Raw genomic sequence first — 27,825 nt, 5'->3', positions numbered from 1 at the left:
AATACTCCTTTCACTGCTCTCTCACCCCACTGCCTATAAAAAAAATCACAATCAATGAATTCTTTTGGGTTTTTTTTTGTTCTTATGTGTTAACTCTAGCAGAAGCACTGAAGGTTAAACTCTACTGTCAGTAGCCTTGGTGCAATCCCACTGGTGTCACTGGGCTTGTACTTGTGTAACCGAAGTTGCAGTTATTAATCTGTGGGTGTACTTACACCTGCAGGAGGAAGCAGCCCTGAAAGAGTGAAGAAAATGCCTGCACTAATAGTAAAAATGAGTAATAAGGAATATTCACACACATTAAGTACAGGCACGTTTATAAACTAATATGGATTCCACAGGACAAGCTTTTTATACGTGACTCAGTTGCTTTACAAGTATTTTTACAGCAGCAGAAGGATTTCCTATTTCTCTTAAAATCTTGGAAGGCTCTTTAGTGTATGTGAGGCAAGGGAGCCACAGTCCTCTGCAGTCCACTACTAAAAGCACAGCAGAACAGCTCCCTCATACCCAATTATTTTTGCTGCAGGAAAAAAAAAAAAAAAAAAAAGAAGACATTTTGAATGGCTGAGACAAAATCAGTGGTTTTCTGCTCCTCCTCCCAAGCTCAAGAAAAGAAAATTGATGTAACTGCTGTTCACAGGGATTAACCATGTAAACCCTGAGAAGAAGCTAATGCAGCCTAACTGATCATCACTAGTCTCAATCTAAGCCTAGCCACTACTCAGGAAACTATTTCAAATACTTCACACGTTTTCTTGGTAGAAAGAACAAAGAACAGGTTTGCATCAGTTTGAGAGAATTTGAGATTTTCACAAAAACTCTCTCACTTTAAATCTAAGGAGAGAGGAAAAAGTAGCTTGCATCCACCTTCAATCAATCTAATTTCTGACAAAATAATGAAATCTTGAACTTGAAAGTTACTCTGAAAGTCATTTCTATGCATTGCCTCAGTATTCTTAAAAAAAAGGTTATTTTCAAGATTACCTATTAATGTACAACAGCAGAGATGAGAGAAGCTTTACTAAAGAATCGAAGAAAGCCAAAAGAAAGCTTGAGAACAATGCTGACACATAATCCTCTTTAAAGCAACACAAAAAGGTCGCAGTGCACTCTTGCTGTAAGTAAGCAGTGATGAAAAGACCTATGGTACAAGAAATATGGTACTCTAAGAATATTTTTACTACGCTAAAATGCACAACTGCAACACAGAAATACTCTGAAAATGTTTAATGTCATGCAATACTACTTTAAAATGTCAGGTATTTCATCATCTCTTTCCAGAAGTAGAGCATATTTTACCAGTTATATGAAGTATCTTTATTACATTCTCCATAGGTTTCCTGACATTATGAAACCTGTAATTTCCACATCAAAGCTGAAGTATTTGGCAGCAGAGATGTGGCAAGTATTTCAGTTCTTATTTCAGCCATATGCAATGAAGTTAGTGGTCATTGACCATCACAGCTAAATTGGTGTACAAATCCCCTGGACATCAAATGCTCCAATATGAACAAGGCCACTATCCAGACATTTTACTTGCCATTACTACACTGTACATGCTCCAGCATGTCTGCTCCACAGAGAAGTTATTTTTCAGGATTAAATTTATTTCTGCTTCATCCTGCGTTCATCACAGGAGCCATCAGCCCATCAAAGGTGTGGACACACACACCCAAGAGCAGAGAGGCACGACGACAGGTGGAGATAACATGGCAGAGACCCTTTTTCTCCCAGGGAAGCCTCAGTCCCTGGCTCAGGATGACACCCAGCACTGTGGGGCAGCTGGGGAGCACCTCACAGCCTGAGGAGCACATCACTGTCTGTGGAGCTGGGAGACCGGCAGGATGCAGGGAACAAGCATCTTGGCATTGCAACAAGACTTAGGAGATGTTTAGGTGAGGAATAAAAGATGTGGAAAAGGGAAGAATAGATGTGGTTTAGAAGTAGAGAGGAAGAAGTACAAGAAAACAGAGAGCTAAGAGGATAAAGGAGGCCAGTCACATGTAGACAAGGCTGGTTAGTTCATTTCCCTGTACGAGCACTCTGCCTGCTGAACATCTTCTGTCATGTCTTCTATTAAACTCTATTTTTACCTATTTTCTTGGGTAAGGGGTTCTGTGTTCTCTGTATGTCTGTGGTACCAGCAGCTGGAGTGCATGAAGGCGCCCACAAGCAGGGGCTGATTGCCAGCAAACAGCAAGTTGGGCTAGCTGGGGAGGATGTGATGCAGTCAGAAAGTTGGAGTGTGGATGTGTAACTGGGAATAAGAGAAGGGAAGAAGTTGGCTACTGAAGGGACAAGGGATCAAAGGCAACTGCCCGAGAGACTTTAGGATCCAGGGATTAACTGCGACTCATTTCAGAGTGCGTGTGTGCGCGTTTTACTGTGCAGGAGTAAGGGCAAGGATCCAGGGTCAGTTACTGCATGCTGTGTGTCGCAGCTCCATTATAGGAGGAATCAGAGTCCCACAGGGTGTGTGTGTTGGTTTGTGCAAAGGAATCTGAACCAGCAGCTGGACAGGGGTTGCAGAATCAGGGGCCAGCATCTGGAACAGCAAGGATCTGGAGCCAGCACTCCTGAGCTGACCAAGTGTCCAAAATCCAGCTCCTGGCAGTTTTCACACCACACACATGAATACACACATACGCACGGGGACATGAGGAGGCCACTTTTTTTTTGTGTGGGCACTGACTGCTGTGCTGTTCTGCTCAGACCTGTCTCTACCTGAATGCCTTCTGTTTGTCTGTGTGCTTACTGGGAATACAGCGCCGACCTTGCTACTAGTTGAGCACTGTGGCATGGAGTCACAACAGACTTGCTTCCATCAGGCTAGCAAATTTAGCAACCCTCTAACATCTTGCAGTAATTTCTTTCACATATATTGCAAACATAGAAGTTTTTTGTTATATGGACTATGACTCAATGTGATTCTAAACTGAGAAAAAAATTCTTTGCAGACTCATACTCGTTGCTATGTATCTCCTATTTTCACCCAAGCAGAAAGATGAATGTGACAGGAAAAGCTATTCTTACAATTTTCTTGATTCATTTTTCACAAGAAACAGCAGGGGAAAAAAATGGCTAGAAAAATATCTGGAAATAAACTGTGCTCAAAGTGTAACCAATGGTGGACCTTATACAATATTATCACTTTAACTTTAGTAAAGCAGGGGAATTTCTACAAAATATAAACAAACTTGATTTTACCTACAGCCAAAAATCAAAAATATATGGAATTAAAGAACTGGAGAGAAAGTAAAGTATAATTTATTTTCTTTCAGAAGATCTGCATATAGAGACAAAGTTCGTTGAGACATGATTGAAACAGGGATGCCCAGTTCTGATCAACCTGCCTTATTGATAAGATCAGTCTCCCTAAGACATGAAGATGGCTCCTGGAGATTGGTCCTTATTTTGAAAGAAAGATTAATATCTTGCAACAATTCCAAGATATACAGAAAAAAGTTTCACAAACTAGAATATATTTGTGTCCTTCTGCATGAAATTCAAATTCTTGGGGAATGAAAGAACACTTCTCTGACTTAGTTTACAAACCAACTCTAAACTAGTACACAATGCTTCTAAAAAGAAATTAAACAGTATTGAAAGCACCAGCTGCAAATTACACTTCTCCTCTAGGGAAAGACCAAGGGGTCATATGGACAGTTGAGGACTTTTGGTATTTTTAGAATAAGAAAGAGCACTACCAAGATACCACGCACCTGCTTCTACTAAAGAGAAAGACTATGGTGACATCTAAGTGATTAATCAACCTTGCACTGGACATATTATTTGAAAAATTAGTATAGCTCAATAGTATCAAGATAAAATCACAGTGCGCTATACTCACATTTCCATCACCTTTGCAAAGCCTAAAAGCTCAATTTGGACATCAGACAAGATTACTTTTGTTATGGCCACACTATTGCTCACTTAAGCTGAGCAAAGGACAACATTCAGTAAAATGTTTGCCAACGTTTCATTAGCAATATTGCCAATATTCAGTAAAATGTTTCAGCCTAGTAAACATAAAACATAACGTACTCAGCACAAATAATTTATGACTAAAAAGAATCCAGAATTTTAAACTCTTGTCATCTTTATGCAAAAAATTTACAGGCGCAAATTACTCGACACTCATTGACTATGTTAATGTGAGATACAAAAGAAATGCACTACAGTTATTATTTCTCTTTACTAATAACCTCAACAAGTGGAAATTTATCTCATGTAGGAATCTTTATTTTCTATTGCCTTCAAACTAAGCCAATCTTCTATACAAAATTAGGAGGGCTGCAATATCTAAGATCAGGAAAACAGATATTATCTGTGTCATATTTGGGTTTCCTCCTCTATGCTAGGTCATCTAAACAGTGATTAAAAATGCAATTTACTATCAAGTCTGAGTCACCGCATTAAAAGTAGCATGAGGTTTTATTGTGTAAAATGTGGATTAGAAATAACTCATAATCCCAAAATGTCTACACTCACAATTTGCAACAGTAGGGACTTCAGACTATTTGCTGAAACAGTGTTGAAGTTGTGCTAGTTTTATAGCATGGATCAGGAAATCCCTGGCTAACAATGGGGGAAAATAAGAGCATTTAAATGGCTAATTTTACAATTTTGTTAAAAGAGAACGGTGTTCCATTGACATCTTTAAATATTGTTGTAGTGAACGAGTAAGAACACACTCTAGCTATTCTAAAATTTTTAGAAAGTTATCATAAATAACAGGAAAAATGCTGCTATGAAAAACACAGTGAATAATGTTAAGAGCAGTACCTAAAAAAATCACAAGTTAAGGGTATATTTTTTATCCATTGTTATTACTGATGTTGCATTCTGTGCTGCCAGGATAAGAACCTTGCCTTGGCTGAACTTGAACAGGTAGTTTGCAAAGCAAAATATTCAACAATTCTACACATAAAAAATATTGTTAAAATTACAAAGAAGAGTTCTTGTAAAATAAATTTCAGACATACTTCATCCTAAATAAGTGAAAAACCATTGTAATCAAAACATTGTATGTCCAATAAGACATGAAAGGAAGATTTTTCTTTTCCGCTTCTCATCAAAACAAGCTTTCTCTTCAATATTGAACAGTCACTTTCTCTTTACTTCTTAGATTATCCAAGGTCAAAGGAACACATCTGTCTCTGACAGCAATTAATCTGAAATCCTCCAAAATGAAGTCTTATGAAAAAGGAAAGCTTTCTTCCTTTTGTATAATTAAAACCAACAAGATGATGACATCTGTGCTAGCTCTTCATTTTTTCACAGCAGCTTTCAGTTAAGTTCTACACCTTTCTAATACAGAGAATACTGACCAATACAAGTCTCATTGTCTTGGATCACAAAAAATAAAAAAATTAAGATCTGTAAGTAGTTATTCACTTGCACTCTTTATGCTGTTTCCCAAACACCTTCAGAACTTCAACTTCATGACAAACTAACTCAAAATAAAGCTACTGCTATGGAAAAAAAGCCTTGTGTACTTGAAGAGCTTTATCAGCTTCTTAGAATCACAGAATGGTTTGAGTTGGAAGTAACTTTAAAGGTCATCGAGTTCCCATCTCCCTGCCACGGGTCTTAATTTTATACATACATACATATCTATTGTAATCGAGTATTTTGTGAAAAAGACAATGGGCTTGATGGTTTAAGACCATGAATTGTACTATAAAACCATATTTGGTTATGTTAGCCACGGGATCCTTGCAAACCTACCAACCCATCTGACTTTAGCCTACTGCTACAATACCCAGTAAGGTTAGCCGTGGTAGCATAATATATAAAGACTCATACAAAAGGAAATACTGATTAAAGGGTAGGCAGAGAATGACAAAACCAAATTGAAATGACTTGTGATTTAGGTCAGGTTGGTCCATGCAATTTAAGGCTGCCTCAGATCTCCAAGTGCTTCAAAAAACTTTAACAGGCATACACTGCATTCTGCAGCATGTGCCAACATAACAGGCAAATTAAAAATTAAGTATGGATGGGTGTAGAGGAGGGATATGTGCATAGTCTCACACCCCCATATGTTTATAGCATATATGACTTTTCTCAGGGTTATGAAAATACCAGACAGTGCAAAGCCTAACTGGCTTCCTCCAGCAGAGGCAACAAGGATAAGAGTGGCCCAGCAAGAACAGACTTTGCAAAAAGTGCTTTGCAAAAAGCAAAGCACTGTACCCTCTTTCAAGGGGTTTATTACATTGTCACCCAAAGGACCCGATAGTGGCTATCCAAAAACGTGTTGGCAAGTGTAGTTTTTTGTCCAAAAGTCTGCTTTACAAACTTAAGAGTGTTAGAACTAAGACTGATAAATGCACACCCATGCTCTGGAGTGAAATGCTGAAGTACTTGCACTCCAAATCCAAAAAGCATGAAGCATTACCCGCTCTCTATGCTGCGTCCACCTGAAGCCAAGGGATACAAATGAGTGCAGGATATGATCTCTACAGTTCAATAAGCTCCTCTCTCCCAGTCTGCTAATTGCAACATTTCAAACATCCATAGAAAGAACTCCTTGATTGAATCCAAAGTCCAGCATTATTCATAGGCAATTGAAAATGGACAGTATGATAATTTCAGAGAATAGAAGTGGAATAATTAGATACGTGACCAAGGGAGGCATTTACTTGTTGGATTGATAGGATGTTGGTAATTCTACCTACATCCAGACACAAAGAAGGATTTTTTATTTTTTATGTATTATGATACATAGCACTCAAATAGGCAATGTAGTGTTCATTCCTACGGAAAATAAAAGAAATCCCCTAAAATCATGATGTTATTTTACTTGAAAGTAAAGCTTTTTCCCTTAATTAAAAATTGTGTCTTTAAGAAGGCTTAAATATTGAATATGCATTCATAGTTTTAAAGCAAAACACATTGAAAACAAAAAAAAATCACATTTTTGCTTCAGAATCACTCTGGCCTTTCTTTAAAAGATGTTTCTTTTTAAAACAGAATATTTTAAAAGAAAAGGCTTGAAATAAATTTATTTTCAGGTAGAAAAAGAGTGGGTATGAAAAAGAGGCAAAGTAAATCATAAGGTCCATTCCGTACTTTTGCTTTGGCATTTCAACAGAAGCAGCATATTTTTTTATGCTGTCACACTAAAATCCATTTAGGTCATCACACAGCAGGATGAAAACTTTTCTATTTTTGCATATTTAAGGGGAGCTGTTTTATATTAGTTCATTAGTTTTGTGTTCTGTTGAACCATTTTCACTAATGATCACAAAATATTTTATAAACATTATTTAAATCAAGCCTTCAATACTCCTATTATAAAAGAAAAATGTCTTATCCCATTGCAGAAACAATTACATGCAGAATACAGCAGTGTTTGCCAGGGTAAAAAACATTGCTGTGATACAATTCAAGGGCAAACACACAAGCCAAGCCAATGCAGCTTTAAAAGACTAGCACAGAGTTCTATCAGCTTTAGCTTTTTCCATTGCAATGCACATTAATGACAGGCTGAAAGATTCGTATGAATAATAAACAAAAATGCAGGTTAAGAATCCGGAAAAGCATAAGTCATTAGAGATAATAAGGTGTGTAATCTGACTTTCAAGACTGGGATCAAACTATTTAGGAAAGAAGCAACAAATTTACTCTGAGAAATCAATGGAAAAAATATATACCTACATGATGGTATTTTAATATATTTCAATATAATATTAATAATAAAATCCAAACTCCATGAGTTTCCTACTTTTGTAAAAATTCTGATCCTATCCTTTTAGACCAAAATTTCTTTTTCATCATCTATTACGCCTGTCCTCAAAAATTTGCTCATTATACATAGTCATTGTTGTGGTTTAATCCCAGCCAGCAGCCAAGACCCACACAACTGCTCACTCGCCTACCAGCAGGACTGGGAGAGAATTGGAGTGGTCAAAGGTAAAAAACTTGTGGGCTGAGATAAAGACAGTTTGGTAGGGAAAGCAAAAGACACACACTCACAAGCAATGTAAATCAAGGAGTTAATTCACTGCTTCCCATGGGCAGTTCAGCCATCTCTAGGAGACCTTGACTTGGCAAGACACATGCCATTACTCTGAATGTCCCTCCCTTCCTCCTTTCCCCCCCACTTTATACACTGAGCATGATGTCACACCACCTGGAATATCCCTTTGGGCAGTTGGGGTCACCTGTCCTGGCTGTGTCTCCTCCCAGCCTCCCATCCACCCCCCACTCTCTCACCAGTGTGGCAGCACAAAATGCAGAAAAGGCCTTGGCTCTGTGTAAGCCCTGCTCAGCAACAACAAAATTACCCCTATATTAGCAACCCTGTGTTCAGCACAAATCCAAAACAGCCTCACACCAGCCACTATGTGTTGTGATGCACTGAATAGTTACTTAGATGCTGCACTGGGTGTTATGTTAGATGAATGTTTCCCCTTTCCCTCAGGTGGTCTGTTCCCTTGGTAAGATGATCTGTCCCTTGCAGCCCCTCCCTTCGCCCCTCCTCACTGGTGTCCCATTGGCTGCGGCCTTCCGTCCCTGCCTTCCATTCCGCGGGTATAAATGTCCCTTGGAATTGGAATTTGCTCTCTTTTTTCACCTGGATGGTCTCTGATGCAGATGTCCCTTTCCAGCTAATAAAACAGGACATCAGAACCACGTGGAGAAAGAGCGCTTCTCGTCCGTCGCTTCGTCTACGTAGGATCCGTGCTGGCTTAAATCCCAAACTAGCCGGGGGGATTTACAGCCCGAAACCCACGGTTCCTTCAACTATGAAGAAAAATAACACTACCCCAGCCAAAACCAGCTCAGTCATATATGACATTTAACATGAATTATGTAAACACTTGCTTTATTGTAAAAATATAAAGGCCACCTACCCTCTCCAATTTGCTTTTCTAGGTCTATAATGCACCTACATTCTTATTATCCAATAAAAGCCTTTCACTGACTGAACACTGACTGTGCTGAGAAATTCACAGTTTCCTCATTCTTTTTACAATCACGTGTGGCAATGTGCTCCCATCCCCAACCTTTTATATTCCATTATAACTCCTGCTCAAGTAATAACCCTAAGTGGTGGTCAGTCAAGGATGTATCTGGTGCTGAAGGTTCAATCTGGCCCCAGCTGGACTTGGGGGGAGATAGATAACAACAGGATAGGCAAGAACAACATTTGGGCAATACACCCAGCTAACCAGAAGGCTGGTCACTGTCCAACTCAAGGCAAATTTGGAAGAAAGTAGGACCTGTAGTCAGTACACAAATATGACTACATATTACTCCATGAAGGGTAGACAGCCCAGGGCCTGCTCTCTTGCATGGCAGTGGGCTGCACACCAGGATTTCCCCTTGAGTAGGAATGCCTCTCAAGGTTACGAGATGCCTTACTGCATCAGATGGTTGGTAAGTGAATTGGGAATAAGCACACTGAAACTTGGCAATCTTTCAGAAAGGATGATTAAACATTGGAATGGGCTGCCCAGGGAGGTGGTTGAGTCACTGTCCCTGGGGGTGTTTAGGAAAAGACTGGATGCGGCACTTAGTGCCATGGTCTAGTTGACACTGTGGTTTGATCAAAGGTTGGACTTGATGATCTCAGAGGCCTTTTCCAACCAAATTGATTCTAAGTGATTGCAAATATATAATCCCTTAGACATCAACCATTGGCCAAGGCTGAGACAGTCTGGATCCAGTTGCACCTAAACTCCCCTCTGAAAGGAAGTTTGGAACAGAAGGGGGTCCTTTCTGAACCTCATGGCTCAATAGGAAGATTCCCCCAAAATTCTGACTGTTCTCTATCCAGTAAATGCTCAAGTATACCTGGCCATTCATTCTTGTTAAACCACTGCTGCATTTACCACTGAAGTCCTCTTACATCAATAAAATAGAGTTTCTTCTCACTTGAGAGTAAAGTGCCCAATTCCATCCACAACATCAGAACAGGAAGAATTTATTTTTCTTTTCAGCCTTTGTTTAAGCTTTTATGTGCCTCCTTCTAATGTGCTAAATCTAGGTGCAACAGTTGAATGGCAGAGAGGAAAGCTGAAAGTTTTCCAGAACTCCCCATTTTGGCATCATCCTGGCCCCCACAATGCCCTGCCCCAGCAGGGGCTGAGCTCGCAGCGTTCCTAAGCTGGAATGCACCAAGGCAGCTGCACAGCCCTCTCTGCAGCCACACTCAGGCAAGGGTAAAACAATACAAAGATTTGATTACAGCTCATGAAAACATAACCAACACAGTTTGAAAATTACTTCTTCAGGACACGTCTTACATGTATCTTCACAGAACTCAGCACAGGCAGTACAGTTAGCAAATCAAACCAATAATAAGATAACAATAAGCCAAAATAGTAATAATACAAAAATGATACTTTGAAAGAACAATGTGAAACTGAAGAAATATGAAGAATTCATTGTAACTGAAAGGAGATTAAAGTACGTATTCCTTAGATCTTGTTGCTGTGACGAGATGGGAGAGGAAGGGAACAACCACAGTACCTGAGTGAAATTCCCTAAATTTTTTTGTTAAGATGAAAGGCAAATAAAATTCCATCATAAGATAAATGGAAAGGCTCCCTTCCATTTCTATAAGTGATGCAGCAAAGACAACCTTATAGCTACTTTTAACTCAACTATGCAGCTTTTTGGAAATGAAAAAAAAAAATAAGGCCTATTCTGTGCAACAGAGAAAATGAGATGATTCACATGTTATTAAATTAATACTTTTCATTAGACAAAGAGATCTAAAATTTAGAGCAAAAGAATAGAGAACAAACAAACTCCCACAAATGTTTAATTGTGTTTAAAATGTCACAGAGTAATTCGTTTTGTACCATCGAAGCTTCCTATCAAATTTATTCCCACGTCCAAAGCTTGGTGAGCCAAAGTTTTCAAACCACTGAACCTAGAAACAAACTTAATTAACAGTTTCTTCAGTTGTTTTCTGCAGGCCCAAGTTATAATAGAATAATAGAATAAAGCCTTTTCTTTTATCTCATCTAAAAAAAGCATACTGATGAAAACCAGTCCCACAAAGGATGATTTTTTTCCTAAACTATTGAGCTGAAAGGTTTGAAGAATGTCAACAGTTGCTAAATGTTTAATAATGTGATTTCAAATCATTAGAGGGTTAATGAGACAAATCACTTAGTTTACCAGCTGTATACCAACTGTAACAAGGAAATTTCTCTCAGAGGGACCAGAGCAAAGATGACACGTGAACATGCCTTGTGAATGCTGACCATCACTGTGAGAGGAATCTCCCAAAAACACTGGAATTTTTGGAGGAAGATGGCAGAGAGGATGAGCAGAGCTGTTAATGAATTGGAAATGCATTGAGGGTACATCCTGTAAAACGAAACAATGACACAGGTTGTGCCAACAGCCTAATGAAATCATGAGAAGTCTCCATCTAGCATGTAACAACACTAAAAATAGCCTGACCTTATTTAGGGATCTGTCAGGTTGTGGTTAGTAATTACAGAAAAAAAATACCATTTTGATTCACCAAAATTTGAAAATCTGCACTTATTCCAGTGCCTAAATTTGGAAATAATTTCTATGTGGTATAAAATTGGTTACTTAATTTTGTTATGGTAAAGGCAATGAAAATTACCATTATTTAAGAAGAAAATAATAAAATAAAAATTTATTTTATTTCTTTTAAGCAGCACTTTTTTTGTGCAAACGTGAGTGGACAGCATTAACTAGTTGTCATGAAAAGTATCTTAGAAAATCTCTACAGTCAGAAATCAAAAACTATTATGTCAAAAGTTTTCTTGAGATATATCACTTGCTTATATATCCCCCTGTCTTTTCAAAAGAATTCAAGGACAACCATCTAAGACTAGAGAAAGAGAGAGTATGAAAAAAAAAAAAAGAATGTAAATATTAGAACCATGACCCAATTAGTAGGATCTGAAAAATCCTTGTTCTCTCCATCCAGTCTTCCTGGACTTCAAATTTACTTTGGCAATGAGAGCTGAAAAACAGGGATGAATAGCAGGAATCTAAGATCACTATAGCCCCAAGGAACAGCACTTCTGGGTGTTTTAAACACTCCACAGTTCTGAGAGAGGATCAGCATCTTACACCAAGGCTCCTTTTAGCTTTGGATAGGAAATACAATCATTTAACTTGAATTCTCCCATCCATAAAGTAATTTTTTTCTCAGGGTGTCAGAAGTTTATTTTATGGCAACTAAAAATCAGTAGTGCCTTTCAGAAGTGCAAATACCTAGCTAGTTAACTCTAAGGATACTTAAAGATTCACCAAAGACATTCCTAGGCACTTAGAGTCTTCCCCCATGTATGCCTGGAAGTCCTAACAGTGCTGATAATGCAGCTATTTGACACAAGCTCAAGTTTCAAAGTCATAATTAAGTCTAGCTTTTTGTTATCTCTCTGAACTGACCTCATCCAGAAAAAATATTTTAGGGCATATTCGCTAAATTACATTTCCTGTAAAATAAATTATATGATGATGGCTGCACTATCATACACTTCACTCATCCAGTTTGGAAGATTTGTCAGTGTATTTCCAAATATTTAAAAGAGAGGCAAAACTCCCCTAACATCTCATTATGTTACAGGCTGTACACAATATTATAGGCTGTATGGGGTTTTGCTGGGATGGAGTTTATTCTCCATAGTAGCCTATGTGGAGCAATAATTCAATGTGTGGCTGAAACAATGTTGATAATACACCAGACTTTTGGTTATTGCTGAAGAGAGCTTACACAGCATCAAGGCTTTTTCTCCTTTCAATTTTACGCTTCCTGTCCCAGTAGCAAGTTGGCTGGGGGTGGGTACAGGGTTTGGAGGGGACCTAGCCAGGAGAGATGACCCCACATGACCAAAGGAATAGTTCATATCACATGGTGCTCTGCAGTAAGAGCTCAGGAAAAGGAGGAGCAAGGGAGAACATTCATGGTTACAGTATTTGTCTTCCCAAATAACTGCTACAGCTGATGAAGCTTTGCTTTACTTGCTAAAGATCTGCCTGCTGCTGGGAAGCAGTGAATGAATTTCTTCTTTTGCTTTACCTGCACATGCAACTTTTGCTTTCCCTATTTAACCCATTTTCTTCTACTTTTATATCTCTTATTTTCTTCCTAACCCACAGCAGAGAGGAGTGAGAAGGTTGTTTGGCTATTGGCCAGAGCCAATCCACTACATGCTGTCACTAAATCTGTATTGGGAAGGATCCCTGGACCAGGAGAGGATGCACACAGAAGCAAAGGCGGATCTGGCCTGATGACTACAGCATCTCCCTTGCAGAGGAAATACAGAATGAAACCAAACAAAATCAAACTGCATTACTCCTGAGAGTAACAAAGAAAAGGTCTCCTAGCCCACTCCCTCATCATTTGTTCATGGCTTGTTCTTGTGTCTCATTTTAGAGAATGCTCAAACATGCAAATCATGAGCAGAAGGAAATGCCTATTTGTAAAGCAGACACCCCAGGTTCTGTGGGGCACTATGGTGGCCTGGGCTCAGCAGACAGGTCAAGGTGAAGTGCTTCTTAGTGTCTAGTGTTAAATAAGTCCCTCTATGGTGGCGCTGCTGTGTCCCATATCTAAGAGAAATAACTCTTCCCAGGCTAGGAAGAGCAAGGTGACTAATTCAGAGTTGTCTGTTTCTACAGTAAGCACCTTCTGTTTATTTATCCAGTTCACATCATGTGCTGGAGACTGAAACAGCCCACAGGCACTTCTCAGCCTACTGTCAACATTTCTCTTGAATGTGTTTGGTCATTTATTCTTTATTATTTAAGAGAAAGGAACTCTAGTACAAAAGTGGCATAAAAGTGTGTAAGTATTGATAGGATGTGTTAAGGGAATAAATCATACTGACTGAGCATCTTGTCACTAGTGTAACTGCATCTGTATTTAGGAATTCTAACACTGTAGCTGCAGAGGATCCTGGGCACAGGTCCAGTGCTGAAAACGAGAACTGGGGCTCACGGTGTCCCTTCTGGAAGACTAGAGAACACTAAGTATAAAATGTCTCATCAAAATACAGGAGAAAAGCCAGACAGACCTATTGAAAGTGAGACCATAGCAGATGGTTTTGATGTTGGGATGGAAAACTGAGACAGAAATTATAGGAAGCCTTTTAAAAAAGCTGCATGCAAATGAACAAAAAAATACTATTTAACTTTTTCAGCCTTCCCAATAGTTCATATTCCCATCAAGGGACTTAATTCTCTTCTGCTTTAGAGCACTGTCATTCTTCTAAATTGCTCTTGGCTGTGATCTTTACCTGTGCTATGCACCATAATTTCTAAGTTTTATGAATTGTCAGTAACAAACGGGCCACGACAACCCCTATTAAACTTCCTCATCAACAGTCTTCTGAAACACAGAACCCAGCAACATGATTGGTGTAGGTAAATAATTAGGCTTATGTATTGGTATCATAAGAAACAGATGTGGACAAAACACGACAGATGAGAGACATTAATTAGGAGCTTCTAAAAGAGAACTAAGATGATGCAAGAAGAAAGATTAGATTCTGGCTGGCTAGCTTTGTGGTACTTGTGGTTTTTCTTTCCTCCAATCATTTAAGTCTGTTACTCTCTTTGTGATGTGTTTGCTTTGTGTTTTTCTATGTTCTTTATCTTCAACTATAGCTGATTTTACAGTCTAAACAACAACAATATCAAATGTTTGTAAAAAACCAGATTTTTAAAAATCTAATAAGAACACACATTTATTTTAGGATAATCTGTTTCCTAGAAGTCATAAAAAAGAAGACGCATTAATAGGAAAATATTAAGTCAATTAGTTTGAGCTGTTATTTATCATGAGCAATTTCCATCTACAAAAGAAGGATAGAGAGACACGTGAAGGGATGCGCCATTTTAAGATACACTGTGCATCCAGGAATCTTTTTATTACACTAGCAGGGTGTGCACGGCTCTAAAAGGAAATACCCATGTTGCTGGTAAGGATGACAGCCTTAAGAAAATCACTTTTCTTTTTTTAAAGAAAGACTAGTTTTTGTAAACATAAACTACAAATTTGGTATATATAATATACTATAATTCACCTGAGTCCAATTGTCATTCCCAATTTCTTTTCCCAGAACAGAATTTACTGTGTAACCATAAAAGAAGTGATTAACTGCAAGATTTGTTTATAAGATAATTTCTGTGCAATACCAAGCAGAATTTCTGTGTGAAAATAAATCACCTCTACATATTTATTTAAAAAACCCTTAATACTTACGTAAGGGATTGTGTCCAAAGTGTCTGTGTTGACAATTATAGGGGCAGGGCTTGCCTGAAAAGGAAAAAAGAAAAAAAAGAGAAAATAAATTTAAAGACCTGAAATTAATTAATATTGAAATACCCATACTTATACATTAAGTTAGAAGTCTAAAAGACCATTTTCCCATTGAATTCAACTCATACAACAGTACATAACTGTGGGTACTGCTCAATCAAGGATGAAGGAAATAGATTCTCAGCCTCCAAACCACAGCTCACTGGGGCCTTTCTTTTTAGTTTCTCCAGCCTTTGGATCACATCCTGAATGCATATTATCCAGTTGTTCATTTTTTAGAAGAACTGTAAGAAACCTGATGTATACAACTTTCAATTAGGGAATATTGAGGTTGGGGGTTTCAGCTTCCCTACCTGACAAATCCACCTTTTGTGTTTGAGCAGAGATGAGTCACTGATCTTTACAGAGGAGACACATTTAATGCTTACACTACTTAGCAGTACTGCATAGGTATACATATAAGCACATACATGGTGATATTTATGCCAAAGCTATATAACTGGCATGGTCCCTATACACTCAGCTGAGGTTCAGATTGAAATACAGAACAGTTTAAAAAGGCTTGAGCATCTGCAAAGCTGCCCAACCTGATCTTTAATTTCTTGATGAAGCTCATATCCAGGCTAATTTCCAACCACCTGAACCTCTTGCTCTTTCCATTCTGGCATTCAGTGGTACTGACCCAATGCCAAGCTCTGATATGACCCAGCTGCATAAACTTGGCTCAGACTGTGGAGAAAACCAGGAAGTTGTGAGAACGTGTAAGCCAGAGGCAAGCACCGACAGTAAAATGTCAAACTGAGGCAGAACTGCCGAGATGGGATTGTTAATAAATCAAGGACTCAGAAGGACCAACATGCAGTCAATGTAGTACAAAGAGTGATGGAAGGCACCCTCTCTCATGCCTACTTGGGCAGCAAAGACTCTTCAGTCACTGTACTAGGCTGATGAAAATACTAATGCTTAGCACAGTAGCTCACTAGTTCTATTCATCTGCACTGTGTATTTGTCACTGAATGACTGCACTTTTAAACTCGTACAGACTGCAGGGTCTCTTTGTGCATGGCAGGCATGAACACGCCACTGCTGAAAACACTGATCCTATTTCTGTCGTCAAATATTTACTGTGGGATTTCAAACCTTTGGTTGTTACCAACCCAAATTAGGAGTGTGACATTACTGCAGTAATTCAAATAATGTGAGAATCACACAGTTTGGGGTTTTTTTCCCAGTTTTTGTGCAGTCATTCTGGGATAATTCTGTGTTCAAAGAAATTTTATGTTACTGGACAAAAGCCACTGCTGATTAATGCCATAATTTCTATACAACTGTGTAACTGTGAATTAAAATTAAATACATGCAATTTGGTGTGTCTGCATTTCATGGCAAGGACCAGTGTCACGGTAAGCTATTATTTGATATTAAAATGCTTAGTATCTGAAAAGGTATTATACGCCCATACCTTGTTATTCTCATTGTGTCCCAAAAAATTGGACACTCTGAAGTGATAGGTAAAAGCTGAAGACCATATGATTACAGTATTTTTAGTTTTAGGCATATGGAATATGCCTGTAGTTGCATTATCATTGGAGGTAAAACAAATTATTTCCTTTTTAGAATAACAGTTTTTATTTACACTAATATTTAGCTCAATACACTTAAAAAGTGATACCTTTGCTGCAGGAAGAATAAGCTTGGCAATTTTTTACAGTATTGATTTTTTCTCTTTTTTATTTTTACCTACTGTTTTGGTCTATTACCAACTACAAAAAAAAATTGCATTTTTCAGAATAAAAGCATCTTTCCACTGATGATTTAAAAAACAGTATTTACTAAAATAACAAAAATCTTTCACAAGTCCTTTTCCAAAGCATTCACCCAGATCTCTCTAACCTATTGAAGAACAAAGCCTTTTATCTTTATCAGATTTTCCTGACGTAAAGCTAAAGAAATCAGAAACAAAGGTGGGAACACTTAGGACTGGACAGAGTACTCCTTGTGCAGTGTGACAAGGGGATGAGATGTCCCTCACCCTGCTGCCCAGGCTAGAAGTGTAGCCCAGTTTGCCATTCCCCCTCACTGCTGCAATGGCTGACTCACACGCAACTTGTTCTCCTCTCTACAAAGCTGCAGCTTAGCCAGATTGTGCCTGGCTGGGAGTGCTCCATATTTTATTCTGTCATGGGGAACTCCTGTATGTTTTCATTGAACTTTGTGATGTTCCTCTCAGCACATTTGTCCTTCTCCTATATTCCTCTGAAGAGCAGGAACAGTCCAGCATATCATCTGCTCTTCCCAGTCTGGTGTTACCTCAAACCTTGCTGTCAAGGCTCTCTATAGAATCATTCTGGTTATCAATGAAGATGTTAAACAGCATTAGCACCTCTATCAACTCTGCATGAGCACCACAAGTAACTGTCAGTAACTGAACTCTGAACTGCTGACCACTGCTCTTTGGGTCTGCTGGTGTAGCCAGTGTCCCACTCATCTTCTAGTAAACCCATCCATTTAGTTTCTCTCTCATTTGGCTGCGAAAGAGAATTTGTGCTGAAAACCTTGCTAAAATCCAGGCTAATGACACCTACTGATTTTCCCTCATCCACAGAGCTAGCAGATTTCTCATCACAGAAAGATGTTAGGTTTGCAAGGTCAAATCCAAACATTTGTAAATTGACCTCCCTATTTTTAATCACCTCCCTCTGTCCTTCGTGAGACTTGACAAAATATTCTGGAGGCCCAGACCGCGGACACTCACCACGATGCTTCCATTTGTTAGCTTCCTACCTAATCCTGATCCCTGGGTTATCACTTGGTCCATCACCCCTTCCACAGGAAAAGTCTGAGCATTGGAAGTTGCTCCTTTGAATGATATGATCCTTTCCCGACTGGCCCTGCTACAGAGCCTGCAAAGAATTAGTTTTCAGGCCAGTGTATCACTCAAGGTTCATTTCAACACTCTGCTTACTGTATTCTTTACCAATTGGAAAGACTATACTACACTATCAAACTGATGGTTTTCTGCAGCTGGGGCATTTATCCTGCTCAGACAGACAGGCATGAAAAAATTCACAACACAGTAGTTTCAGATGGATACAGTGACTATAAGCACTCACTCACAACTAATATCATCAGTGCATTTGCCTTCTCTGTTCCTCCTGTTCGTATCTGGGCATGTGATTCTCTGTGTGTATGGGACAGTGCTTCCTGTTACAACTTGTCTTTTTAGGTTTTGGTTTGTTGTTTGGTTTTTTGAGGTTTTTTGTTTGTTTGTTTTTTGAGGGGGAAAACATTTGTTTTGTTGGTTTTTTTTTCAATAAGAAATATGATTTAATGGAAACATCTTGCTCCCATCTCTCTGATATATGGTAATTTGAAGAACACTAACCTCCTGAGCTGCGAAATTGCATTAAAGTGCAGGAAATGGAGATTATTTCATTAGCTGGGCCCTGTTTGTAGCTCATGCTTTAAAGTAGGAGACTTCAATCACACAATGTTGAGAAGATAGTTTGCAATCACTGGAGAGAGCCCTAAATATAGTGCTAGCCATAGAGTACACAACAGAATCAAAACAGTCCTGTAACCACAGTGAAATTACTGAAGGGATAAGATCAGTATCAACAAGGAGTCAAAGATTTTACTTTCCAGAATGATGAGTCTGTATCTATGAAAACATGGCTTGAAAACATGTCACACTGGTTCACCAAATTCTCAAAAAAGATACTCGGTATCTCTGTACTTCTAATAGAGAACCTTGACAAATGTATGAACCAGGACTCATCAACAGTACTTCCAATTGTGCCTAAATTAACAAAGGCATGCAAAACCATGTCTAGATTCTCTTGAGAACCTCTACCTATAGTGTCTTTGAAATAGCACTGCCTCTTATCTCTCAGTCTGTATACCCACACAGGTCTATATAGTCATTATCAAGGCTTCAGACTGGTTGAGAAGAAATAGCTTCCTGGAAAATAATTACTTTATTCCTAATTCTGTACTTTTACCTCCTCCACCATCTTGACCAAGACAGTGACTCACATTTTACCAAGTAAATTAGACTTCACCAGCTTTTCCCGGATGCAAAATAAAACCAAACCAATCACCAGAAGTGTGACTATTACTGAGTGCAGTGAATTGAGTAACCCTGTTTTCCCCATTCACTTCCCTCTCCATCCCAATCCCTAGCTATACATGAAGTATTATACTAAGCTGACAATGTACTGTGCGGTCAGACTTACAGCTCCTGCTCCCTGCATGAACCTTCCTCCTACCCTTGACTGGAAGCACTGCTTTCAGCTGAGCCATCTCTGTGCTTTGAAAAAAGGCATCACACTGACAGCTGCAGTGAAAGACTGGCATAGCTGAGACAAAAAAACTTGAACAGCTTTGGGAAAAAAATAAAAAGGGAAGATTATTTAAATTCTTCTTTCTAAAGGACTTGAGCATAAAACACTTTGCTTCCACAAATGTATACAAAATTGTTCTGCTTGCTTTTCTGCCAAGAGCACAACTTAGAAGCAAGATAGAGTAAAAGCACTTGAATCCAGTAGAAACACCACAAAAAGGCACATGGTCTAGCTCATGAACAAGTGTATGACATGACTCATACCTCTCAGACAAGGTGAACTTTTCCTCTACCATGAATGTTAGCATTATCCTGGTTGACTGGTTTTAATCATACTACTCACAGTTTTGGAGACTATCCATATCATACTGGGTTGCTTTCTCCAGCATTCATAAGCCCTTGTTTTAAAACTGTTCCTATTATTCAGGAACACCAGACCACAAAGTCACAAACATAGTTTTGTGGCCACTACTTTATAAATCATAAGCAAGGCACATTACTTCTTAACAAGAAAACACAACCAACTATGTCATCATTTTGAAATTGCCCACCTATGCTTATTCCTAGCTGCAATTTTAATTTCATAGAATCAATAAGGTTGGTAATGATCTCTAGGATCAAGTCCAACCAATTACCAGCACTGCCAGGTCCACTCCTAAACCATGTCCCTAAGCACCCCACCTAACTGGATTTTGAACATTTCCAGGTACAGTGATTCCACCGCTTTCCTGGGCAACCTGTTCCAAGGCTTGATCACCCTTTCAGTGAAGACTTTTTTCTTAATGTCCAATCTCAACCTCCTGTTATGCAACTTGAAGCTGTTAAAACTCTCTACTGCTTTTCTTGTTAAGGAATCACCATCCTTACCTACATTACTACATTTCATAAAACTCAAAACAAGGGGGTGGTGAAATTGAGAGTAATACAAGAGTGTATATATTGCCATTTTAAAAGTTAAGTTGTCAGTGGCTTATTGCCATCTTGTGCAGCCAATAAACTCTGGACTGTATATTAGAGTTAAAGGCTCATCCTTCCAGGCAGTCAGCCTTAAACTCTGAAACACTCTCTGGAATATACATTTGCAGTTTTGTATTACTTCAAGTTAGTACTTTGTGTCTTAATAATACAAAGTAGAGCAGTCCCTATATGTGCACATGAATAGGGCATGCTGCATTTCTCAGATACACAGACTAAAACTCCTTAAGGCCTTAAGAAAGTGACACTGAATTAGTTTAAGTTCCTGTTTTCAGGAGTTACACAATTGCAAGAAGTAGATTTACATTTACACACAATGGCAGGAAAGATTAAATGACAATTTAGATGTCAAAACAGTAATTCTCTGGCATGCTATGAGGCCTCAAGATCACAGAGCACACAGCACCTTTTGTCATATTTACCACTGAATTACAAACTGAAAGACTAAAAGATAAAAAGTCATTTCATTTCTATTAATCAGAAAATGTAAAAGATAGAGAACCTCTTTGAACATCTAAAGAATGACTTAGCAGCAAACAATCCCACCTCTGCTCTGAGACATAAAACAGAAGTCAAAAGCAGCTTTGCTTGCAGGCTGCAGCTGCCATGAAAGAAGAAAAATGCCTCAAGAAATCCTCAAGACCACTCCCTTTGTATATAATGCAACCTCATATAAAGGCATTTTGTTTAAATGTAAATTGCACTTTTCAAAGGAGGTGGCCTTATTTGCAGACTTGGAGTTTTAAATTGTTTTTTACTTAATCTGTAGGAATAATTTCCTATTTAAAATGGTATTAATTGGCATTATTTAAAAAAACCCCAAAACCCATACACAAGGAAAATTCAACATTTCTGTGTGGATTCAGAGGCTACCAGAGGGAGTGAGAAGAAGGCACCTACTTTACAGTTGTTGAAGTTCCCCCTGTAATGATCTTACCTGTTAGCAGGTTGAAATAGCAATGATTAATGTGACAGATATTTTTTCCCCAATATAAGATCTAATGAAGGACATAGAAATATCAATGGGAAAAGCTCTCTGGGCACTGGAACAGGCTCTTCAGGGAAGTGGTCATAGCCCCAAGCCTGACAGAGTTCAAGAAGCATTTGGACAATGCTGTCAGGCACATGGTGTGACTCTTGGCCATGTTCTGTGCAGGGCCAGGAGTTGAACTTGATGATCCTTGTGGGTCCCTTCCAACTCAGGATATTCTGTGATTGTGTGCTAATACACATGAATGCACACAGACTCAAAATAGACCAGAAGAAAAGCATGCATCCAGATTTTAGGCATCCTTTTTGACCTAGCTGCGTGCTTTATTTTTTTTTTCCCAGCCGCAGTGTGCACAAACATAGAACTCTTTCCAGAACAGAATTGCAGCTATTTCTTTCATGGAATCCTAGAATCATTTATGTTGGAAAAGAGTTCTAAGGTCATAGAGTCCAAGTGCTAACCCAGCACTGCCAAGCCCACCATTAAACCACATCCCTGAGTGCCACATCTACAAACAATGCAACACTTTCTCCAAAGGCTGAGCAGGGCCAGAGGAAAAACAAACACATTTGTGATCCCAATACAAACAATGGAGGGGCTGGATGTGGACTGCACTTGCAACCTAATTATGGTATCTTCTCATGTCTGGCTTTTCCTCCTTTCTTTCAAAAGTCAAGGCTGCCTTACCCACCATATGGCTTTTTATTTTTAACTCATGGTACACTAAGCTTACAGAAAAGTTATCCAGTGTCTTATTCTCCCACCTTTTTATATCATGAAATACCTGAAAATCGAGTGTAACATTTCTGCATCAAGTTATAAAAACCCTCCTCAAAAACACAGAAACAAATGGACTAAAAATTATAATGCAGACGAAGAGAACAAAAACAAAAACAACAAAAAACAAAAAAAAAAAAAAAACAAAAAAACAAAAAAACCGAGAATGCAAAACTAAATGTGAAACGGGGGAATTACTTGAACAAAGTTCAGTAACCATTTAGGAGGTTTATCAGAACATGAATCTTAAAGAATGAAACACCTGCTTTCAGGTTAATCTGTTACATTCATCACCGTGAACATGAGCCCAGCAAGAAAGGAATCAGTGCCAAAGAGTGCTCATCTCTGCTTATCACAGGCAGAAGTCATCAAGGCTTACTGGTGTCAGAGTTAAAACTCTCCATAGAGACAAAAGAATAAGAAATACAAAAGTTTTAGAGTTTTGGAAAGGTTCTAATAGCACAAATAGCAAAATCACCAAAAATATTGTTTTGGCACTGAAGGGGCTATGAGGAGAGCTGGGAATTACTGTGGTCCATATAATGCATCAAATTAACTCACTGATTCTGGCTAAGTATGTATAGAGGCAAAGCTATTTTGCCAAATGCTTTCACTTAATGTATATACATTTAAGTATACAGGAAGAACTTAAAGAAACAAACTTGATTTTGAATATCTGCAATAAACTGCAAATTCAAGTTGGTCTGTGCTGGAACAAAAAATGTTTTGATTTTTATGTCAGTGGAAGTAAACTTCTACCCTAACGTCCTCTGGAAAAGTTTTAATTGATGTCCCAGAATGCCCCTTTATGTCCCAGAATCTCTAAGTGATGAATAAAATTAACTAAATAATTCCAAATATATCACTCGCCCGACAGCTTGTCTCAAACCCTAAATCACTGCAGGACCACAGTACATCAGTTTAAAAGATAAACATCCATGTGTGAAGCGCAGCTATCCAGGGCTCAGGGGGAATCAGATCTTTTACATGGTTTAGCTTTGTGTGGCATAAAATGCATTTCTCAATGGAGATGCTCTGCTACATAAATTACAACTATTTGGTACTTCACTATAGGGCTTGCCAACCATTTTTAAATCTCAGTTTTCTTGATGATGTCCTTCTGCCTAAGAACCTGAGTGCTCTGTGTGTGGCTTGCAGGACAGCACGTGCCAGAACTGCCAGATTTTCCATAATTTTACAGGTTGTAGCACCCAGCAGGAACATCACCAGCTGCTGATCTTAGCCAGGGCTCTCCTTGTGAACCTTTGTAATGCCATCAGGCTGTTACTGATTAAAGAGGATGGTCCCTTTTGAATGATGCAATCTTGATCTAGGACAGAGAGTGGAAATATGCAAATGACATTTTCTTATTGTTTTTAGGACCAAGTTCGCTCCTAGTTTAAAAATTTTGCACAGAGAAGAAAAATCAGTCCAATTTCTATACTTTATACCTTGTTATTCCTCACTCTGCTACATTAAAGCCTTTGGTTTAAGGAGTACATCCTGGTGAAGCATGAATCTTTTGTCTCTTCTGCCTGCCTTCTGCTCCCTGCTGGATGGAAACAGCAAGGGAACCGTCAACTGCAAGGGAAGCTCCTGTGAGAAGCCAGGGCTGCCCTATGCTGGGCACAGGTGGCTCCAGCCAGTGTCACCCCAGACCCACCCCCGGGTCAGGAGAAACAAGTAATAAGGAAGAAAAGGGTGAGGAAAAAGGAGCAGCAAAGAGAAACAAGCATGTCCTGACCCTGGCTCCAACCCCATGTGTGAGGGACCCCAAGTCCCTCATCCCCTCAAAGACACTGAGGGTGGAACCTGAAGTGATGGCTAGAGGAAAGGAGGTGTCTGGAGTGAAGACGAACCTCAAGATGAGGTGTTTTGCCTTAGCGTGAGTTTGTCATCTTTGTTTCTTAATGTCCAATGCAATAATTAAATGTTTATGTAAACTGGCAAGAAAGTTAAATTCCCTAAGTCAAATCTGTTTTGCATTCAAAACACCAATTATTCTGAAATTTCACTGTAGAACAGATACTTGTTCAACACTATTTTGTTTAGTCACTCTGTTTACTGAAAAACCTACAAATCAATTACTGGAGGTGAGACTGGACATGCAGAAGAAAGCTAAAGAGCAGCCTTTAGTTATGAAAGAAAATGTTGAGTACCCAATGTATCCCGTGCAGACATGAACTCACTCAAGCTGGGCTCTGAGGAGAGCACTTGACTTGTGGCTCTGTTTGTATGACAATAAGCCCTAGCTAAGAAAACTGCCCTTCTGTAAGAGGAATGCAGACAAGTAGGAGAAACAACAAATCATAAAATCATGCAATGGCTTGAGTTGAAAAGGACCTTTGAAGCTCATCCAGTCCAAGGCCCCTGTGATAAGCAGGGTCATCTTCAACTAGATCAAGTTATTCAGAGGCCCATCCAACCTGACCTTGAATATTTTCAGGGATAGGGCATTCACCAACTCTGAGCACTTGTGCTAGTATTTTACCACCATCACTGTGAAACACCTCTTCCTTAAATCTAATCTAAATCAATCATCTTTCAACTTAACACCATTAGCCCTTATCCTGTCACAGCAGATCCTGTTGAAAAGTCTGTCCCCATCTTTCACTTCGATCCTTCCAAGGACTGCAAGGCCACAACAAGATCTCTGAACAAAGAGAAAGTAGAAGCAGTACCATGGCCACAAGGAAAGGTGTTATCTTAAAACAGAAACACATAAATTAGCAACTGATTAAACATATATATTTATAACCTTATAGATCCTCTATAAAAAGACATTTTCCATGGAGAAAAAAAGCTACACCTACTTCTCCTTACATACTCTATTAAAATCCATTGCTGTTGACCTCTCAGTTCTTAGAAATAGCATTAAGCAAAAATTTTCCCAACAGAAAATGAATGCAACACGTCACCATAGGTTTGGAGAATAAGGAAACGATGTAAAGGGATTGAACTTGAGGAGAAGTAACAGTACCACAAAAGGAGCTTTATGACATGTCATTGCTTAAGTAAACAAAATGCCAAGGGCCATTATAAGTCTGAACCACAATGGAAACGACTGGAGAGTACAGCACAACCAATATTCTTTAAAAGAAGTTGCACAGAACCTTAAAAATACACCTCACTTAAAATTATAGGCATGGAAAAAAGAAGGCGATTCTCCTTGAGAAATGATAAAGGAAAAAGCATACTTGTGAATTTGAAAAGAATAGATTGTGGGTGCAAATAGGTGGATAGGACTTATTATGGTCCTATTATGGGTGCAAATAGGACTAAAAAACAAACTTCACAAAATGGACAGAAAGCAAAGGGAAGAAATATAAAAATATATTTAAATAATTCTTTGATGTTAATGAAAAGCACTTCATATCACAAAAAATATACTTGCCTGTTTTTCAATCAATATTTTGCAATTTTTATGGTGGGAATATTTTTCAGTTTCATGCCAAGGGCAGTCAAGTAGATTTTATCCACAGCAAATGTGGATGTGGCAAATTCAACAATCCATAGTATAGTTTCCCTAGTGGAGAGGTTGAAGCTTTGTTGCCTAAAACTCCTTTGTACAAACTTAGGTTTGCACTGAAATGACTACTGTAGGCAGTACTCACATTCTGACAGATGGGTGATGCGACCTATGAGGTCTTTCCCCATCTTTACATTTTAGCATTCTGTCATTTCTTAACAGCGTTGTTTTGGCTAGAATTGGATGTAGAAACACTGAGTAAAAAAATAGTCTTAAACTGAATTAAAATAGGTGGGAGCAGTAACTTATCTAGCAGCAAGTAACATGGCCCTTTTTCTCATCATGCAGGCACAAACAGTAATACAAGGCAGCACTTTGAAACGTGATCATTCCTGGGTTATAGGATATCTTTTAGTTACTGATTTCAAGACATATTTTCTGCTTTGTAAAACACAAATATTTAGGATGCTGCTCTTTGCAGACATTATTAGTAGTGACCTGAAAAGGACTAGGAAAGTTCTGCATTCTCTGAATTTACTGCGTGAATGTATATATTAAAAGGCACTTATCCCACAAAATGGAATGACTTTCCTTGTACACAAAGACAACATTCACCTTTCACTGTATCGAACAATACATGTAACAATCAAAGACATAAAACCTAAAAACTGTCAGAACTGATCTGAACCAAGATTGAGAAGACAGGTTTGCAAACCAATTAGGGGAACTTCAAACGTCACAACCACCCTTTACACACTCAACAGCACCCCCCAAAACACTGGAACATTTAACGGTCAGATTGTCAAGGCAGCCTCTTCCTCTAGTAATAACAGCAAAAACAGTAACAATAAGAAACATCTCCTGGATATCTGTCTCTGATATGATGGTGGTTTGGTTCTCTTTTTTAAATGGAAAAACTCCAGGAGAGTGCTTTCAGAAATAAGCTTTGATTACTGTCAAAAGGGATAAATAAAACATTTCCTGGCAAAGGAAACCAAAAGTTATGTGCTATACATCAGGCACTAGAAGAGAACACCTGGAAAAGGACTAAGCATAGCATTTAGTAACACAAACACAACTGTCTGCTTAAGGCAGGAGAGAGTTAGAACACAGAAAGCAAAGAGCACAGTCCTAAAAATACTCAGCTTCAGGAACTCAGATTTCTGTTGTGCCTGTACAACAGCATTTCAACCTTGAAAATAATTCAACATCTATCCCAAGAAACTGGCATTCAGACATGAGGCAGCCTTCCCCCCGAACCATTTGGACAGATCCAGTCTCCTCCTACCCTACCTTTTAGGCACCAATCCCACCCTCCAAATGAAACACATCCCCCTCCTCCAGTAAATTATGATGCCTGCCAGAAATATCACATTTACCATTCTCAGCCTGTTGTAAATCCTGACTTTCGCCATGGGATGTCTGGGAAAAACTAACACCTAATGTGATGGTCCTTTCCGAAAACTAAGCAACTTCACAGGCAGGTGCACCAATTCTGAGCACTAACATATAAAAACCCCACTGCAGACCTGACCCTGATACTAAATAAATGTTTGGCTGGGAGGACAAGAAATGGGAACATCGTGTGCTTCAGAGGAATGGGAGAAAAATGACATAGAAAATATTACAGCAAGAAGAACACAGAATCTGTGGGAGGCACAAGGTTTTTTAGGGCAGCTGTAACAAGGAGAAAGCAAGAGACTCCAAAGTTAAAGTCAGCCCATCCTTCACATGCTATATGCTTTGTGACACATTTTGAAACGTCTTCTTCAATTATAAGTGCTCTACCATTATACAAACAGGGCTTCAAGCATTTTTTTTTGCTGTCAGCCATCTGTTACTGAAGACCCTTTTGCTCACTTATTAGCTCAATACTGATCTGACACAGCTAGAACTGATTAATTCTTCAGGTTGTTGATCACATACTTAACAGTTCAGATGTGTGTTTCTTCTGCAAAATATTAGCATATTTTAATTTAAAAATACCCTATTGA

General features: G+C 38.7%; 1 protein-coding gene across 33 annotated transcripts in view; it reads right to left on the bottom strand.

Moving 5' to 3' along the window:
- Positions 1-27,825, bottom strand: part of DLG2 (discs large MAGUK scaffold protein 2) — a 981,924-nt gene that overhangs the window by 371,887 nt on the left and 582,212 nt on the right. For all 33 annotated transcript variants that reach the window (XM_038135749.1, XM_038135838.1, XM_038135932.1 and 30 more), the window contains one exon: positions 15,221-15,274. In XM_038135749.1, coding sequence (XP_037991677.1) covers positions 15,221-15,274 — 54 coding nt within the window. The remainder of the gene's footprint in view (positions 1-15,220; positions 15,275-27,825) is intronic.

This window comes from Motacilla alba, chromosome 1 (genome assembly GCF_015832195.1).
Source record: "Motacilla alba alba isolate MOTALB_02 chromosome 1, Motacilla_alba_V1.0_pri, whole genome shotgun sequence".
Lineage (NCBI taxonomy): Eukaryota > Metazoa > Chordata > Aves > Passeriformes > Motacillidae > Motacilla > Motacilla alba.
Note: the sequence above shows the minus strand (reverse complement) of the source record. Positions and strands in the feature narration are given on the sequence as shown.